Here is a 19,951-nt window from a genome sequence, read left to right on the forward strand (position 1 = left end):
TTATTTGCTTACACCGTCGGTCAAAGTTGATTTATTTGTTTTCACCGTGATTTAATATAGCAGGGGAGTTGTTATAATCAGGATTAATTTTTGATAGACTGTTCTTGTTTTTTTTTTTTCTATCTTCTAGTCGGCAATCGAGACCTTATAATTTTTTACACCATATGAGAACGCATGAGCCTAATCATAATGTAGGGGAGTTAATCCATAATTAAATATTTACTATCTAAAGCAATTTAATAGTCCATTTCGAATAATAATTTAAAAATTAAAAGTAACAATAAAAATAAAAGAAAGTGTATAATAAAGTGGACTAGAATGACAGTGGATATGATTATAGTAAGATGAAGTAAAAATGAGAGTAAAAATAAAATTCATCTAATGATATGATTTTGACTTATTTTTATAAATTTAAAAATCATTTTTAAATTATCATTTCCAAATTTACAATCTAAATATTATTTTTAATTATCATTCCATTCTCTCATTCTCAAATCTATCAACCAAACATCCTAAAGTTAACACCAAATCGAATTAACACCGATTGAAATAAAAAAAATAGTTGGGTTAATTTAGATTTTTTTTATCCATTTGGTTTAAGTTCAAGATATAAAAATAAAAAACATCAGCTAACTAATGATAAAAAATTTTAGTTTTTAGGAAATTTTATTCGATTAATTAAAATAATTAGTTTATTCAATTTTAATTTAATCGTTGTTGTTAACCGATTATTGTTACCTATTTAGATTCAGAGATAGTAGATTTTTTTAAAATTTTTTTATTTCAAAATAAGATATACTATTTCTTCTCTTCATTTAAATTATTTCATTTCTCTTTAATTTGCCACCTCAACTAAATATAAAATTTGAATATTTTTGTTTCAAAATACAACAAACTATTTTTTCTAGTCAATAAAATTATTTCATTTCTTTTTAATTTGCCACCTAAGTAAACACAAATTATTTCATTTTGTTAGATACACAGTGGCAATCCAAAAGTTATATTCAATTTTTAGGAATAATCAAATTCTTACACAAACATATTTACTGAGTGACACTATCACTTGAGTTTTAAAATTTATCCAATAGATAAATGAGGAGAAGTCGTTCATCTCCCGATTTAGTAAGAAAGGTTGGATATTTAGATTACCCAAAAAGAAAAAAAATGCGATCAATTGTTAATCTTTTTCCTTTTTTTTCTTTTGTCAATTATTTTTACTCATTTGCCATCCGAAATATTGCACTTACTAGAGCAGGCGGGCCGAAATAAGTTGGAGTTCATGGCCCTTTTGGTAATTTCATCCTTCCCGCCCACATCTATTTAATCCTCCCCTTATTTCCTTCTGCATCACAAAACAAAGTTAAAAGCCGAATTTTATTTTCACACAACACAAAGGGAAGGCAACGAAAAGAAGGGGAAAAAAATTCACGCTTCGTTCGTGTGTTTTAGATCGTTTCTTCGCAGCTCGAGGGCGAAAGATTAGGGTTTGGGGCCGCCATGGACATGGATTCACCAGAAGCAACCAACATTTCTGCCCCCGGCTCCGACCCCTCCCCGCCAATCAAGGTTCTTTTTTTTTCTCGGTTTTCCATTAAAAATTCCAGCGGGAATCGGTCGTTTTTGTGCTTTTGTTTGCTCATTTTTTGGGTTCCTGCTCCGAGATACTGTTTTTCTTGGCCGTCGTACTTAGTAACCCTAGAAATCTGCTGGAAAAGTCTCTTGTACAAACTTTCGAGATTATCTCTTGATGTCCGTGGCATTCTTTACAGTAGATTTAGGGTTTTTGGCAGGCATTCTTGGCTCACGCTGGTATTCATTTTGATGCAAAATTAGCCCTTTTCAGATATTTAGTTAGTTTTTGCGGATGATGCTTTGCTCTAGTTGTTACCGCACCACCTCGTTCCTTTCTAAAGTAGTGCTTTGAGTTGGAAGAATAGTTCCGATTGGCTATTCTGATTCGTTTTTTTAAGATTTACTTCGAAAAAATAGGAGATGCTTCTCTAAGAATGTGATGATGATTTGCACGATGACAAACATTTCTTGGTCTGTACTGTGCGTCTTGTTAAAGGATGATGATTTTGCATGATGATAAGATTGCATATTCGTGTGTAAACTTTGATCCTTGCTTTTCATTTACATGGGTGGTGCAGTTTCTGCTCTCTCTAATAATTTTTATTTTAGATTTCTGACCCATTTCATAGTATTTATTTTTCATCTATCACTTGTCTATTTTTTTTTAAAAGATTTTGTTCCCATCCTTTCTGCAACGTTTGATGTTATGATTTCGGTTCCATTTCATTTTGCAGGAATCACCTTTCTCTAGCTATGTTAACACTTTGTCACCATTTCAATATTCTAATTTGGAGCATGGCTTGCAAGCGTATGAAGATCTTAGTTTTCCATCTCCTCAACCTGTATTTACATCACCACATATTTCTCTTCCTAGAAAAGATACTGCGAGAAGGTACCAAATTTTGTAATACTTTAATTTCTGTAAGAAGAAAAATATCTGAAGGATTGATTTGTTACAAATCTTTCATTTTTGTTTCTGTCAGTTTCTTATCACTACCCTTGGTTACCTCGGAATCAGTGGTTCAATTGAGCTCTAGAATTCATGAAGGCGATGGCAATCCATCTTCTAAGGATGAAAATAGTGGTGATTCTTCAAGTTTTGTTGACACACTTTTGGAAGATCCACTAGATAATTTTGATAAGGCTTCTTGTAAATTTTCAAGCCAAGCTAAAGAAATGACTCAAATTGTACATGAAATTTGCACTAATGCCAACGTTAATACTATGGAGTCTTCTAAGAATGATTTTGCATACTTGAATTCTGCTACTTCTGCTTCAGCTTTGGTAGATGAATCTATAGATGATGCTGTGGGGCGCTCTGATCCATCTAATTTGAACTCAGAAGTTATGGTTGTTCTGCAACGTCCATTAATTGACTCTAACAGTTCCCTTGAAATGAATGATCAAACTTGTGAATACCATACACAAAAAACTTCTGATCATAAGACTACTGAGCAGTTCGCCTCATCTGATGTTGAAAAAGGTTTCTCTGGTACTGAATCATATTTTCCTATTGAACCATCTTTAACTGATGGCGAGACAAAATCTGTTGATGCTGTTGAGATAACCAATAAAATTTCACTTGATGGGCAACCAGTATCAATCATCAACAATAACCCCACAGATAGTATTCATTCACTTTTGGCACCAACAACAGGGGGAAAAGCTGAAGTGGATATGGTGGATCAAGATTTGAATACAACAACCAAATTGAAAGGTGTAAGACCACAAGGTTTTTCACAAGTCTCAGATGAATTGCATTCAACCCCTCAATCCTTTGAATTGATTCAGGATTTTCAAGATGTTATCAAAGATCCTGATGTTTCACAAGATAAGATTATACCATCTGCTGACAATCAGATTCCATATGATGAGGTACAAATTGGCGTTCACATTCAATATCTTCTACTTTTGGTTCAAAAAAAATAATAACATAGATGACTTTTGTAGACTAAGAGTCAGTAAGATGTACAAAGGGTGCATGATCTGTGTACCAATTCTATGATGGACCTATTGTTCGACTTGTGCTGATAACGGGATGGTTCAGTAAGCACTAGCATTGTCGGTCCAATATTAGATGTTTTTATTTAGCTCATCTTAATCCCACAATGTATATTTGACCCACAAAACACTGAAAAGTTACCTTTAAGTCCATATTTAGAAACAAAGTGAAAAAAATGGTGCAATACTTATTTTCCTTTATCCACCATGTGTTGATAAGTTTGGTGATGAAACACCGGTCACTCCTGTCTTGTCTTGTATGACCTAGCTAGGAAGTCCATTGTCTACTTGTATTGGCGTCTATATAATTTTCAACAATCTCAGCAATAGTTATCTCCATCTTGTATGATTAGTGGTTATCAAACACTTTTTCCATTATGCTGGATCTGATGATTATGGTAGTGAATGTAGGACATTGCTCAGCTTCAGCGTGGGATGCGGAAGCGTCTTCAGTTTGAGGCTATCAAAAATACTGCATGCCAAGAACCCAATCAGAATTTTACGTATGATCTCTCTGGTGCAGAACCATCAGATGTTGCTGCCCACATGCTTACTTCAAATGCTTCTCATGCGGAACCATTTGAAACCTGTGGGATGAAGCAAGGCTCTCATTCAGACACTCAAAATTTCATGCCCAATTTGATGGTTAAACCTGTGGGAAGTTCTTCCTTGCTAGATCCTAGGCCATCTCGTATCGGCTTGCACTTGAACAGCATTGGAAGTATTGGTATGGTAGCTCAATTAATGGGAAAGGATTCATGCTTGGAAGAAAGTTCATTTCTTGGCAGTAATGATCAACTTTCACAAGGTTCAGACATGGAGTCAGTTTCCACAGGCTTAGTAGGACAACATACAGTCGCATTAACTGCAAATGTCCTGAACCCATTTCTTGAATGTGCTAGTGAAGACACTGGAGCCAATGACATTGAAAATCATGTTTTGGAACTTCCAACATCTTCTAGCCATCAAACTCCGCAGTATGCAAAAACTGTACAATTTTCTATGCAGTCAAAGCTTGCTGAGCAATACATAACCCCTCGTAACTTGAAAAGGCCACTTTCTAAAGATGATGACAAGTTTGATAACTCAAGTCAGTCTAGTTCTAGAAAGAAAAGGTTACTATCTCCATGCAGATAATTTCAGCTTTCATGGTTCTTTAATCTTTTATTCCTTCCAATTCACTTTGTTTGCACTCTGAATTTATTAGGAGGAAGCCATCTGAAATTGAAGGTCAGAAGCGTTGCAGTTGTAAGAGGTCCAAATGTTTAAAACTGTACGTATTCTCTAAACCTGCCTAAATGTTTTTCACTGTGGTAACGTCATGTTTCTCTCTTCAGTTACTGTGACTGCTTTGCTGCTGGGATATTCTGCACAGAAGTTTGTGGTTGCCAACAGTGCACTAACAAACCAGAAAATGAGGATGCTATCCATGAAGCCAAACATCAGATAGAGTCTCGAAATCCACTTGCATTTGCACCCAAGGTGGTTCTTTGTGTCAGTGATCCTCTAAAAGACAGTGAAGTAATAATAACTCTTCAATGTTGTTTCTCATGCATTATTTCTTCCTGTGGAACCGCATTAAGTTTCCAATTTTGCAGGAGACTATGGGGGCAACTCCAAATTCTGCAAGACACAAGAGAGGATGCAATTGCAAAAAGTCACTCTGCCTTAAGAAATATTGTGAATGTTATCAGGTTGTTTCATAACTAGATATGCTAGCAATTTATTTACTTTTCTCTTTTACTAGACCTTAAGCTTTTATTTCCTGTTTCTTTCTTGAAGACTGGTGTTGGATGTTCATTTGGATGCCGATGTGAAGGTTGCAAGAATCCTTTTGGCAGGAAAGAGGGTAAAATCTGAGTTATTTCTTTTGCTATATAATATGATCACTTGCTGGTTACCAATAGAGATTAATATCTCCTAAATTTGGTCTGAAGGACGAAGAGAAGATGACTTGTTTTATTTTATTTTAATTTGTTGATTATGGGAGAGCTAAAACTTGAAATCACTACCTTTTTTACTATGATCTAAGAACCTGTATGCATGCTTATGGTGCATAAACTTTATGTTCTTTAGTTGACTTATATAATATTGCAGTTCACACCCATTCTATTTATTTTCTTCTTTTAATGACACACCTATGCATTAGAACTCACTTTTCTGATCATTATAAGTTGCTTTCACACTGGTAATCATGTGCCCTTTCATTTTGTCCATTGCATTTTACCTATTGAGTAATCTTAGCTGATGGTTTGAATTCCTTTCTCTGAGGTTGGTTCTGAGTCTCATAGTTTTTCTTTAGCTTCCTTCTTCTGGTCCTGTGAATCTGCAGATCTTGCCAGTATGCTTTCTGAACTATTATAACAAACTGAGTGTTTCTCACTTAACACCTAAGTCTCTTGCAAGAGGCTTTTAGTTGATTAGCCACTTGCATCTTCACCAATCACATTTCATCTTCTGAATTTCATGCTCTTTCAATGCTTATAAATGCACTTTGGGATGATTAGAATTTTATGTATTTCATCTTACCTTTTACTTAGAAAAGCGTGTTTGATCATATGATGCTGATTCTTTCTGAATCACGAAACTGAAAATGTACCTTTATCAATACTTTGAAACTGACAATCTAGGTGACTCATAAGTATTTCCTTGGCATTGAGGTTGCCTAGTTGGGATTTTATATTTTACAACAAAAGTAAATGGTTATCATGCTTGATGCAGTTGGTATGCTACTAGATAGGTGGTTGCAATCTCATGAATCATAATGTTAGAGTGATGCTAAGACAGGGAAAGTTATTATTTGATCTATGGGAAGTATGAGAGATTCGTTGGGACAATCACTAGACGAATCATTTGCCATAAGGATGATCAATTAAATTGTCAACACCATGTACTGATTCTAATGCTTTTACCGAGCTATAAATGTGATTGGGAACTTTGCCATTTCCAATATTTCAAAAGAGTATGGAACATATAGACATTGTCACCTTATAAGGGGAAACAATTCAGCCCAAGCAGATTAATACTTCAAATGTCAATTTCAATGATTAATTAATAGATTGGCATCTAAATTTTTAGAGGTCATAGAATGAAAAGGTCCTAAAATTGAATATATTTGTATAAGTTGAGGCTCTACAATATTTTTGAACTTGCTTAATGAGGAGTCTTTTTTTTATCTAATTGCAAATTGGTAAAGAATTGTAAATATACCATTCATTTAGATGAAAATGTAAAATAACAATAAGATCATATTTATATATGTAAAGGTTGAAAGGACCACTTAGGAGATAGAAGTGAATGATGTCTCCTGATTGAGTCTATTAGTTAAGCCAATATTTTATCAATTCTTTTATCATAGTGATCGAAAGTCAAAACTTAGATTTAATATTGCATTTATCGTAATAGATGAAGAATGAATCTATTAACTAAAAATATAAATTATTATTATTATTCCTTTTATCTTTTGAGAAAAAATCAATATATGACGTGATTATAAGATATTTAGTATATCAAATGAATAATGTTTTAGAAACCCTAGAGCTGGTTATATTTGCTGTGGTTACATATGTATTAATCTTGGACTTAGACATATATATATAACATTGAAGGAAAACATGGTATCAGAGTCATAATGATTCTTGGACTTAGAAACTTTGTATGACTGCACAAAAATTAGATTACCTAGATCTTGCCTTCCATGAATTGTAGTAACGATAGATAATACCAAACATACTTGTTATATTAGAAGCAAACTACTGGTGCATACATTAACAGACTTACTATTAAGTCTAGGCTTATCTTTCGAATCTCACTATCAATTACTAGAACTGAAAGTAGAAAACTTACTTACAAATCAACTCCAATAACAAAAACTTTTATCAGAAGTGTTATGAAGTCTTGATTACTTAAAAGCCTCCTCAAACTTAATTACCCAAACAGTACAAACAAAATTACAGGGAAGGAAACTCAAAATTTAGAAACAGACTCTAAACAATTATTATTTCAGTCAAAAGAAGTCATAGTAAGTAACAAAACTCAATTGTATGAAAAACTAAATATGCTACAACACTTATCGGAGGAACTTAAATATAAATGAACAAATTAAAATATAAAAATTCCCATTATGATGAGGCTATAGAATATATAAAATAATTTTCTACTTCAAAAGACGATGGATATTGTCATTTTGAACTTACTAGAAAAGGAGATTAAATATAGGTACAACAAAACAACATGATTATAGCTCTTATTACTTCACTTCATTATCGCTTAACTTTAATTGAAACAAAACTTTTTCAACTAGAACAACATACTTCCCTAGGTTTTTATTCGAGTGATTTTACAGAAGCTTTTGCTAAAATTAGTAGAGACTTAAGTCAGTTATCCTTAGGAAAACCACTTCCTAAAACTCCACCAATAACTTCAAAATTTTTAACTTATAACCAACCTAATGAGTCTCACAAAAACTGAAGCTTTTACGGGTCCTTCTCACTCGGTGAGATCCACTGAAGCCAATACAACTTCTTGGATAGATTCTTTGACCAAAAAAAGTAGTGCTTCATCTCTAGGTCCTCATCGATTAGAAGAGATCATTGATATTGATAAAGATTTAACAATCTTTTCTAATGAACAATTAAACTCTCCAAATCCCAAGAAACTTTACAGTTAAGGGATTTTAACCTTTTCTACTTTTGTGTATTAACATCACAAACAAGAAGCTCTTCATCTTCCTGATGGAAGAGTAGTTAAATTTTGTTTAATAACAAAATAAGCCGTTAAAACCCTATATATTCGAAAACACAATTATATACATCTTGGACTTATTGTGTTTGGGTTAAGAGGTCTAACTAGAGCTAAATTAGGAGGAAAAGTCTTACTAGTCTTACATGATACTCGCTTCTCCGATATGGAGAAAGCTATTATTGGACTTATAGAAGTTGATATGAACGCCAATTTAGGCATTACCTACTTATGCCCAAATTTTAATATGACCATCCGAGACTTTGTTAAACATATTCAAATCCACATTCAAGCTAGGGTATGTCCAATTTCAAGGTGATAATCTTCAGCTTGACTATTTTTTTTAGGAAAAATAATGAATCATATGCACAATCATTTTAAAGTATTTGTCACTGATATAATAGAAGTCTTAACTTCAAAAGGAATACATTTTCTGAAACCAGAGAATATAACTCTAAAACTTTAGTAGAAATGGAATGGAATATTAATTTACAAATTCAGGACACCACTTTACAACCAACTTCTTCACTCATGTATAAGGATAGAAACAATTAACATTTGGTAAGATTTTATGGATATCAACCAACGACTCTAGCACCTAAAATAGAAATAGAAGAACAGACAGCCACTCAACTTAATTTAATGAATCAAGCAGTAGATCTTACGCAAACCTTAAGAACTTTTGGCTACAAACATCTACACCTTACAAAAAAACTATATACTCCAAACCACATATCGACTCAGAGAAAAAAGAAAAAGTATTTATGAGGTTAGATTACTGGAAAGTACAATGAAAACTATGGATTATGGTCAAGGACATCCACCAAGAACAAGAATAGTACCTTATACTAATAATAATCCTTTAGTGCGAACCATAGGAAAAAGAAGACCATCAGAAATGATGTTTTTTTTTTTTGGCAAAGATGTCGTCCTACTTGGTATAACTAAATGTGACCTTCAGTTATGCAATACCTACTTAGAACAATGGGTAGTTTCTGTCAAATGAGACTACCAAGTGAAACATGAACTTGACATAGAAACAGGTGATGCTATGATTAGGGTAGGAGAAAATTACTTAGGAGATGTAGCTAGAATATCTTGAAAAGACTTTAAACATCATTTTCTTGAGGAAGTTACTCGAATTGCCGCTCAGGGAAATAACATTTTAAATTTCTATTATGCAATCCATAGACTTTTAACAACCAGAGATGCAAATACTGGTCTTGACATCAGACAAAAAGAAGCCATGAGAACTTTTTAATTGGAATTTACATTAAACCATTTTGTAATGATTTCTTAGCTTTAACAGCTGTATATGGAAATTATTGTAATCCAACCATAGGAGAATGCCATTTTAGCAAACTACTAGGAGAATTAGGAAAAGAAACCACAATAATATGGGAGCCAACAAAAATAGATAAAACATACCAAACAAAGGCAACGTTTATCGGCTCCTAAACCCAAATTCATACTTAAAAAGATTTACTATCTTAGAAAAAGCAAAGAACGTAAACCTTATTTGAATAAAGAAAAACATGCTAGGAAGTTTAAACCAAAGAAAACTTATGTTAACACCATTACGTGCTTTGCCTGTCATAAACCTGGACATAAACTTGCATAGTCGAGAAGCCAAGGTTGTTGGTAATACAAACTTTGATTTAATAGACATACAATTAGATATCTCTAATACTTATTCTATTTACTCTATTCTTTCTACCTTGGACTTGAAAGAATTACCAACAGCAGTAAGTAAAGACTACTCTTTGATCAATTCCTTCTTAGATCCTACCTATGAGGATGAGTTTGAGGATGACCTTTTATCAGACCGTATGTTTGAAGAAACTTCACAAGATTTTCAACATCTAACATTTATGTATCACCAATTTATCCCTCAGAACTTAATGGATTTACATTCGGACCAACGAACATGTTCCCATGAATGGACTTTAAAAGAAGGGTCGGATAACATTCCTTGTTTTACTTGTGGATATTATCCTTCTATCCTCAACCGTGGCACTTGTAAACTTTGCAAGCGACAGTGTTGCAATCTCTGTCTTAATACTCTTTTCCAAATATCCATTCCCCAAACTCATATTGTCAAATGCAGTACACAAAATAGTTTGTTAGAATTTCGTGTAGCTATTCTTGAAGCACGTCTCAACTTATTAGAGACGAACTTGCTCTTCTTAGAGAGGGCACTCCTCAGCAGTTTACTCAACCTAGTCCTTCCTTTTCTCCCGAACTACCTTTGGATAAAGGCAAAGGAATTATTCTTCCTGAAGAAGAACCAGACCATATTGAGTTTGTTTTTATTCAAACTCCTAATATATGTAATACTGGTCTTACTCTGGATATTCTTGTCAAGTGTACCTTAAATATTCAAGGACATGAACTTATTTTGCATGCTTTCTTAGATAGTGGTGCTACTCTATTGATGAAACATTACTCACCTCTTTTATTCCTCCGACGTTAATAAAAACGACTAATACTCCTCTTTTGAGTACACAATTTGATGGCCAACAACTTAGTTGCCATAAATTTATAAAAAATGTTCATATTCGATTTTATATCAAGTACGGGGTGTTTAGTGCCCCCCTTACTCTTTCTCAGTTATGGACTCGTCCTATGCCTCACAAAACCATTCCTTTTATTTTAGGCCTTAATTTTCTTATCTCCCCTTACCGAGCCTTTTTACTCACTAAAGACTATGATGTTTTCTTTTCCACTCCTATTATTTCTCCCATTCTATCTGCCTATCCATCAGAGGTTCATGCTCCGAAGCATGGTGACACCCCTCCTGCCGAAACCTGTAATCCTACTTCCTCTTCTTGTTCGTGTAAAAAGAAACCAATTGTTAACATTTCTTTGCAGGAAAACTAGTGAGACTTGGCGATAACCCCGAAGAACTAGAAGACCCTTTAACTCACTATTTTAGGACCCTTGACTTAGACACAGACACTTATTATCAGGATTGTTTCAACCCCACTTACTTATATACTTTAGTCACTAGGATAATCTTGATGTCGTAATTTCTAGACTTGAAAAAATAGAAATTATAGGAGAAAATTCTACCAAATATTGGAAAAAAGATAAGGTATATTGTAAATTAAATATTATCAATCCCGATTTAACCATTAAGGCACAAGATTTGAAATATACCAATTGGGAGGTTGAAGAATGCAAAATGCATATTACTCAACTCCTGACATTAAAAGCCTTACGAGGTTAGATTCTAGACATAGAGGTCCTACTTTTATTGTCAATAAAGGAGCAGAATAAAAATGAGGACAATCTAGAATGATCTTTAACTATAAACGATTCAATGATAATTGTCATGAAGACGAGTACAAAATTCCTGATAAGGAGCAACTACTTAATAAAATTTAGAAGTCAAAATGGTACTCTAAATTTGATATGAAATATGGATTTTGACAAGTAAAAATGCACCTAGAGTCTATTCTATGGATTGCATTTTCTTGTCTTGAAGGACATTTTGAATGACTAGTAATGCCATTTTCTTAACATCCTTGACGGAAACTCGATTGCCAGAATGACAAGTATCACTAGGTGAAGACCTAGATTCTAGATAACAAGACCACTTCAGTGGTCGATCTTGACCATGATTGCGAACAAGGCTAAATGTCGCCATGCAAAACCAAATCAATGAGTACCCAAGAGACAAGTATAGAAACAACTGGTTTAATAGTAAACTAAATAAGATAGTGAATACAAAAGGTATAACCACAATAGAAATATACCTTACTTCCTATAGAGAAGTAACACATTTTACTTGTGTATATGATGATATTATGGTTTCTCTAAGACAAAAGAGGAACATTATGCTCATTTACACCGAGTCTTTAACTTCTTTGAAAAATGTGGCTTAATAGTGTCCAGAAAGAAAATGAAATTAGCCGTCACACACATTAACTTTTTAGGTAGCATAATTGGACAAGGAACAATAACACTCCAAGCTCACATCACGAGTAAAATCTTGGCTTTTCCTGATAAGATGGAAGATATAAAAACGCTCCGATCCTTTTTAAGATTACTTTATTATGCTAGACTATACTTAAAAAAGATATTGACAAAATCAGTGGCCTATTATATAATAAAACCTCTCAAATTGGGCAAATATACTTTAATCAACAAGATTTAGATCTTGTCACACAGATTAAAAACATGGTCTAACACTTACCCATGTTAACACTACCGTTAGATTCAGACTATTTAGTCATAGAAATTGATGGCTGTGAAACTAGATGTGGTGGAGTTTTATTTCACAAAGCATCTAAGTATGACTCAAAACATCATAATCATTCTGCCGATATGCTTTAGGTAAATACAAAGAAAAAGGTCATCTTCATTAAACTATGAACTGTTAGCGGTTATTTACTACTTAGACGCTTTCATGCTTTTCATCTGTAGCAAACCAGAAATTATTCTTAGAACAGACTGTAAAGTTAAATAAAATATAGCTAAGACAAAAGATACTCGAAAATGACTTGGATCTAAACGTTAGATCAAATTTGCGGATGCTATCCTTCATAAAGGATTGAGAATAAAATGGGAACATATCAAAGGAACTAATAATTCCTTTGCCGATACTTATCTCGTTTCCTAACTTAACATATGTTTTGCAGGATGGATAAACAAAAGAAAGTCCGTACTTATGGTTTTAAAACCATGAAATTTGGTATCCATGAACTTCCTCAATTCGCCAAAAAAGAGGATACTTTTCAATTCTCTATGATAATTCAACTTGATCCAATCCAACAATGTCTGATTGACAACGTCTGTAATATACCCACTTCTCCAGGAATATCCGGTCAGAAAATAGCTATTATTATTGCCCTGACTAATTACTTCTAGACCATCTTACAAAACCTTTGGGCAAAAAGTTCTCTTGTTATACTATTCTCTCAGGCCCTTATGCTGGCCTATATGCCAACTGGGATGAGGTCAAGGTACTTTTAGCAGTAGATAATAAGCCTTCTTATAAAGACTTTTATTCAATAGAAGAAGCTATGACTTAGTGAGAACTACTTTGGACCTAAACTTTATTATAAGCCTATTAGTTCAGATAGATGGAAAAATCCAAAAAGATAAATCTTATTCCTGCCAGACTTGATACTTACTATCGGTTCTACAAAAATCGATGAATTACCAATCACTTGAAATACTTCAAGCTACAGAAGGAAGGAAATACTTCACTAGAGGATATAAGAACTTATATCCAAAGTTTGGGTGATACTTCTACTTTACAACATTTTCTGGAATTAGAAGAGGCACTCAACTGGTTCCATCAAAATGCAACATCAGGCATTGCAATTACTTATGAAGAAGAAATATACATACAAAATTACCTGTACTAAAGTTTTTCCTCAGTGTTCCAAACAGGACATGATAGACTTAGGTTGTAGATGCCCATTACTCTACTTGTTCGGAAAAGCTAATATTCATTATGAAAAGTTTCAACGAAAGAGTTACCGAGGAAGACTTATTATTCCTTTCACTTTAATGACTTCTTCTGCAACAACAATGGGTACATGATTTGGATTCTTTACAAACTTTTCCAAAACTACTTGGGAGATTAATACAACATATACTTGAAGAGAAAGAAACTTTTGTCTTATGTACCTTTGCTAGTTCTCCTTCAGAATGGAGAACCGCATACTTTGAACTTGTCAGATACTTAATGAGACTTGATGTATAAGGGTTTAATATTCAGTTACTTCCATTTGAAGATTATCCTTCAAACCCAAACAAAGAATAGACTTCACCAAAACCACTCAAGGAACAACTTAAATATTGGAGAGCCTCTCTCCAAGGCAGTTCTTGGCTCTGGGATCCTTATCAAGATCCTTTAGAGTATACTTTGGCCGGTGAAACATTCACGGAAAAAATTTATTGGCCAACAATATTTGGCACGGTCTTCTTTCCATTTGTTTACTCCACTCAACATTCAAACCTCTGCCAATTTTACCAAGAGAAAAATATGGCTTGGTTTGAAAAACAAAAGACAAAAACACCATCAACAGCATCTACCTCCACTCTACCTCCCTCTATGGGATCGGTTGAAGAAGCTAATCTAATCAATATGATGGAAAGCTGATGGAAGCAATGACGACATTCATCCCAGAACCGTAAGCAGTGATGTCATCAAACACTTATTGTAAAAAGACATCACCTATGACAATTCAAAGCACTTACCTCACTCAACCTCTAGAACTTTCTTCGCACAAGCTAGCAGAAGCACGTCTGAAGTAACTCTCTTCCTCTCTTCTCCTCTCTCATCTACTCTCTACGTTCTAAATCTGTAATGTCCTACTAAGATCTGTAAGTAGTAGTTGTCATTTTCTTTCTATACTGCTGTAAATTATATGTTTGTGTAAGATGTTTTTATGGCTGAGTAAATCTATTGTCTCTAGTCCTTAGGGCTTTGTTTTCTTTATCTCTCAATCAAAATTCCTCAGTCCTTATCGGAGTATACCTTTGTAGAAATGTAACTAGCTAAGGGAGAAGACGGAATTGTAGACCTTTTTGGTTCTGTAAAACTTGTGTTGGCTACCGTAAGACTTGAAGATAGCTGGGGTTAGTAGCCAAAGGACTACTAAACCGTTCTAGAGGCTCTCTACTAGGTGAGGCTCACTGGTGAGATTGAAAGAAAAGAAACAAAAACTTGAGGTTTAGAGCAATCCTATCCAACCTACCAGAACGTAAATTTGTATCAAAGCAACTTGACCAACTAAAATTGAAAATTTCTGGAAAATTGAAATATATATATAGGTCTTTAGGTATCTATTCAAATCTGATACTATATTAAACATGAATAGACTCTAAAATCTATTCATGATATACCACTTTTACTTATTAAAAAAAAAGAAGTTATGATCAGGTAATCTAAATGTATGTTGGCACCCAAAGTAATCAAAATTGTCGATCAAATCAATTAGGTTGAAGATTCCTTGGCAAATCATAAACACTTTTTATTTCTTTCTTCTCCTGATCATATTATCCCAATCTTCAGGCCCTTTCTTCTAGTATATCTGTTGATACCTTGCTGAAATACTCCTTAATGACAATTAACATACACCTTTTTTTTTCTCTACTTTTGCAGGATGTACCGAGATCATTGAGATTGAACACAAGCGCAATGAAGAGAAATTGGAGGGCGATCCATCCACCAAAACCAAAGGAAAAAACCCTAGAAGCATGGTGGATTCTCGCCTGTCCTCACTAACACCTTCAGTGCAAGTCACAGGGTACGCCCCTTGTATTGTCTTGCAGACGACATATCTTGTTGATTTGCTAGCTTCTTGATTTCTTATTTGCTTTTCTTGTCATTCTATGGCAGTGGAGTTGATGCAGCCAAGTGTTTGGTGCTTCCTCGTTATTTGACTTCGCCAGAAACAAGTGGTTCTGCTTTAGTGTGCTATGAAAGATCACCAGGTTCTCCTATGAATTTGATCAGCAAAGGATCCTCTGAAAATGCAGGAGAAGATTCCATGTTGGCAGCCTCGTATGACCCGGACTCGGAGAATGATCTGAAAGTCGACATCTTCTCTCCTGGATGGAATGGTTTTCCAGACATATGCACCTTTAGTCCCTTGGGAAAAAATTCGCCGAGCAATACAAGAGAACCCAAAGTTTTACAGACAAGACTAGTCCGAGCAAATTCCTTATCACTTCATCGTCATGGTTCACCGGTGACTCCACTTCATGAGTTCGGCGGAAGGAAGGTACCTCCGGAATCAGATTCTGATTGCAGACTAAACAAAGAGACGATTGACTATACTCCTGAAATCTTGAAGGATTCCTGCTTGCCTACCCAGGCTGTGAAGGCCAGTTCACCGAAACAGAAACGTGTATCTCCGCCAAAAAGGCTGTTGCATCGGTTGAGAAGCAGCTCTTCCAGCGGTAGAAGTGGCCGCAAGTTCATACTGCAGTCTGTGCCTTCCTTTCCTCCTCTTACTCCTCACAGTAATAATAACAGAGGAAGTGGTGGCACATGAGTACTTTCGACACACATCGAATATAAACTCCTGTTCTTCACTGATAATCATCGTCGTGTCGTTCCACTCGTTCCAGCTATGAATGTGTTAGTAATGCAAACCATGCATTCCAATTTAGCTTCTCTGTTGGACCCTTGTTTATGCTTTTTCTTCTTGTGCTTACAACTCAGAAAGAACATGCCGCGATTCGGCTCTGCTCCCTGTCCATCAGCTTTGATTGTCTGAAATCCGCCGTCCAACAGAATGTTCTCTGGTTTAATACTTAATCCGGTAGTAAGAATGGAGGTCCCGTACGGTCGGGGTCAATGACACGTGGTGGTCAAATCCAAGATGTGCAGCCTAGAGGTCTGGCCGAGCGAAAGTCTCCTTGGCCGATCGGCTACAACAGTGCCTAGAGTAGCGCGGAGATAGCTTGATCGCAGGTCGGATTTCCGACACTCATGAGTTCGCTAACGAAGATGACATTCTCGTTCGAATGTATGGTCGAGCGGACAAGTCGCTCCTTGACATCGAGCGACTTGTCCCCTCCCTGACGCCGGTGGGCCCAAGCATCCCTCTCGGCCGGGCCAGTAACAAACAAAAGATGCAGAAGAGGACGAAGGGGACAACTGATGATATTTTTCTTGAGACATGTGTCGTCAACAAACAGCAGGGTCGACGACCGGACCGGACAGAGAATCGTACGACGGAAGGTTCTACTGTCTTGTCAAAGATATGCTCGGACGGTTGCGGTATGGCATTAGACGTGCTTTTCTGACATATCCATTTTGATGTATGTCTTGGAAAGCGTGCACGCCTCGAGAAACGTGCACGCGCCTCCCAGGGGTCCTATATAAGGACTCTCAGATTTCGATGGAGGTATGTATTCTCATCTACTGTAGCTCTTGGTCTCGTTACGCTGTTTCAATCTCTTTTCGCCGGAGCTGACTTGAGCGTCGGAGGGCCGTCGCCGGGAACCCCTTCCCGGTCCGGTTTTGTGCTTGCAGGTTTCCACCGGAGGCTCACACCAGTCGGAGGATCGTACGTCCTCAACGAGAGCGTCACGTCCCCAGCGTCTGTGGACTCAGTACTCGGACAGGATCAGTATCCAAATGCAGCAAGCGGGTGTAGCAGTCGTGGTGGTGCAGGTATGCTGGCGCCATGTCCACTGCCACCCAGTATTGCGGCGGCCACGGCGACGGGAATACCCACTCGTCTAGAGGGTCGTTCTTGATGTAGTCGTAGAGACGAGAAAACAGGGCCCACGGTCGCGACCTCTGGGCATGAGGCAGTAGCAGTAGAGCCGCCATCGGCATGGCGTCGTTGAGGACCCCTATGAAGATTGCTGCCGAGGAGTCGCGACCCAGCAGCCACCGGAAGTTGTCGGTGGCCCTGTCAAAGTCTCGTAGCGAGTACTTAGTGGGCGAGCCTGTGCCTCGCCGGAAGAAGCTGTACTGAAACCGGAGTTCCCAACCCTCATGGGACACTCGCCGGAGATCGGACGATCGCCGTCGGTTGACGCCGATGTAGCAGATCGGAAGCCATAGGCTAATGAGAAGGATGACCTCCAGGGCAATGACAGTATCGGCCAATGCGTTCCTGGACTAAATTAATTGCAACAACTCCTTATAAATCGATTAATCTATGGTCGTTATCAATTCGTTTCAGGGCCCGGATGATTCTTAATTTTTTAAATAGTGACTAACAATCTATTAATTTAGTATAAACAATAAGTTAGATTAATCTCATACTAATGATGTTTAATTAAAATTGAGTACATAATATTTCAATAGGAACTTAATACAACTGAGATCCGTGGATGGACTTGACTAACTCCTTAGTATATTCGCAGCCAAACATTTTTTGGTAAGTCGGATATGTGTCTGGTCTGCTCCTTGATCGACTTCTGTCGAGTCGGTGGTTGTAGGGCCAATAGTTGTTGGGTCAAACAACACACACTCTGGGAATCGGGTGAAAAATTATCGGACTCCGACGAAACTGCTAGGGGTGTTAACTTAAGTGGGTCGGATAGATTTGGATTGGTTGAAATAAAAATTTTATTAAAAAAAATTAATCTAAATCCTAAATCGAATATGATAATCAGACTAACTTGAATAATATGAATAACCCGATAAATTTTTTATACTATTTTTTTATAAATTTTTATTTTTATCTTAATACTGTATCACTATTATATTAACAAAAATGATGAATCAGATAATATTAAATATGAGACGATCGATTTCGTCTAACTATAATTTTTCATCAGTCAATGGAGTAAATAGGAAAGCGCTTATAGTGGTGATCCAGAAACCCAGTATTTCATAGTTGTGTGCCTCATTTAGAAGAAAAATCTTTATAAATGCGCCATAGATGGAGATTGAATAGCGAATGCTTGAGTGACAATTTGATGTCCTTCTCCTGCACGTAGCCTCGGGGTTTCATCACTATTATATTGATTTATATAAATATATCTTAATTTTTAAAATAAAATTTAATTTAACTCCACAAAACTACTAAATTGTTAAATTCATGTCACTCCAAATCAATTCTACCCCTCACTTGATCTTAACCCAATCCGAAAACCTCTCAATCCGAATCTGACTCAAATCCAATATTTTTTAGATTGACTCGAGTCAGATTAGTGGGTCGAATTTATTTTTGGCACCCAGCGCCATATATCATAACTAGAGAGCATATCTCCTGGACCAGTTTTTTATGGTTCAGGAGATGAACTACTTATATTTACGGTCGGATCGTGGTCGCGATCCGGCCGCAATTGGTTGTGATCTCTTCTTGGGTTCACCGTCCCCACCAGATTATAGTTTGGTTCGGAGCAGGCGGCCGGAGGCCGTCTGGAGGACACTGGTGGTGGATAAATGACCAGATTGCTGGGCGCCGAGCGAAGGTCTCTTCTGGGCGACCTACGACTGTTCGCTCCAAACCAAACTATAACATGATGGGGACGGTGAACCCAAGAAAGAATCGCAACCAATTGCGGCCGGATCACGGTCACGATCCAACCGTAAATATGAATGGTGTTAGGACCAAAAGTAGCTAGAGGGGGGGGGGGGTGAATAGCTCGTCGTGCTTCGTTCGGTGCTCGACGTTGCTTGTTTCTTCAAGAATATGCAGCGGGAAATACAGAAACAAATACAACAACGCTAACACGGTTGGTTTACTTGGTATCCACCTCACAAGAGGTGACTAGTCCAAGGATCCACACCACGCACGCACCCTCCACTATGAAAACACTCCTTTTCGGTAACTACCGAGGGCGGAGAAGCCCTACAAGACTCTCAGTACAAGAAGAAAGGAAAGGGAAACAAAATACAAGCTTACAAGCTTACAATGAGTACAGAAAACCCTAACCCTAGCTTCTCTTCTTGCCTTTGATCCGCCTCTTGACTTGGAAAGCTTCCAAGATCCTTCAAGAACTGGCGATCTGATCTTTGAGAGCGCTGTGGAGGAGCTGGCGAGTGATCTGGAGTGAATTTTTGAAGTTCTACCGCAGCCATCGAACGCCTGCAGCTATAAACGACGCCAACGGTCGGATCCCGATCGATCCGAATGTTCCCAATTGATCGGGGAGGCTTTGGATCGATCCACGGATCGATCCAGAGTGCCTCTGCTCGAAAGCGCTG

General features: G+C 36.5%; 1 protein-coding gene across 1 annotated transcript; it reads left to right on the forward strand.

Moving 5' to 3' along the window:
- The first annotated feature begins 1,352 nt into the window (after positions 1 to 1,352).
- Positions 1,353 to 16,594, forward strand: LOC121995602. The gene is made up of 10 exons (XM_042549331.1): positions 1,353 to 1,566; positions 2,307 to 2,464; positions 2,556 to 3,447; positions 3,985 to 4,688; positions 4,781 to 4,846; positions 4,911 to 5,094; positions 5,172 to 5,267; positions 5,356 to 5,422; positions 15,434 to 15,578; positions 15,671 to 16,594. The coding sequence occupies exons 1-10, from the start codon at positions 1,498 to 1,500 to the stop codon at positions 16,326 to 16,328; spliced, it is 3,039 nt and encodes a 1,012-aa protein (XP_042405265.1). The 5' UTR covers positions 1,353 to 1,497; the 3' UTR covers positions 16,329 to 16,594.
- Positions 16,595 to 19,951: the final 3,357 nt, after the last annotated feature.

This window comes from Zingiber officinale, chromosome 6A, assembly GCF_018446385.1.
Source record: "Zingiber officinale cultivar Zhangliang chromosome 6A, Zo_v1.1, whole genome shotgun sequence".
In the NCBI taxonomy this organism is placed as follows: Eukaryota; Viridiplantae; Streptophyta; class Magnoliopsida; order Zingiberales; family Zingiberaceae; genus Zingiber; species Zingiber officinale.

What these genes read in the sequence shown, in the direction of transcription:
- LOC121995602 (XM_042549331.1), top strand. Translation starts at nt 1,498, where the DNA reads ATGGACATGGATTCACCAGAAGCAACCAACATTTCTGCCCCCGGCTCC. An exon ending in AGAAAAGATACTGCGAGAAG is followed by an intron (nt 2,465 to 2,555) that starts GTACCAAATTTT and finishes TGTTTCTGTCAG; the next exon opens with TTTCTTATCACTACCCTTGG. An exon ending in CCTTCAGTGCAAGTCACAGG is followed by an intron (nt 15,579 to 15,670) that starts GTACGCCCCTTG and finishes ATTCTATGGCAG; the next exon opens with TGGAGTTGATGCAGCCAAGT.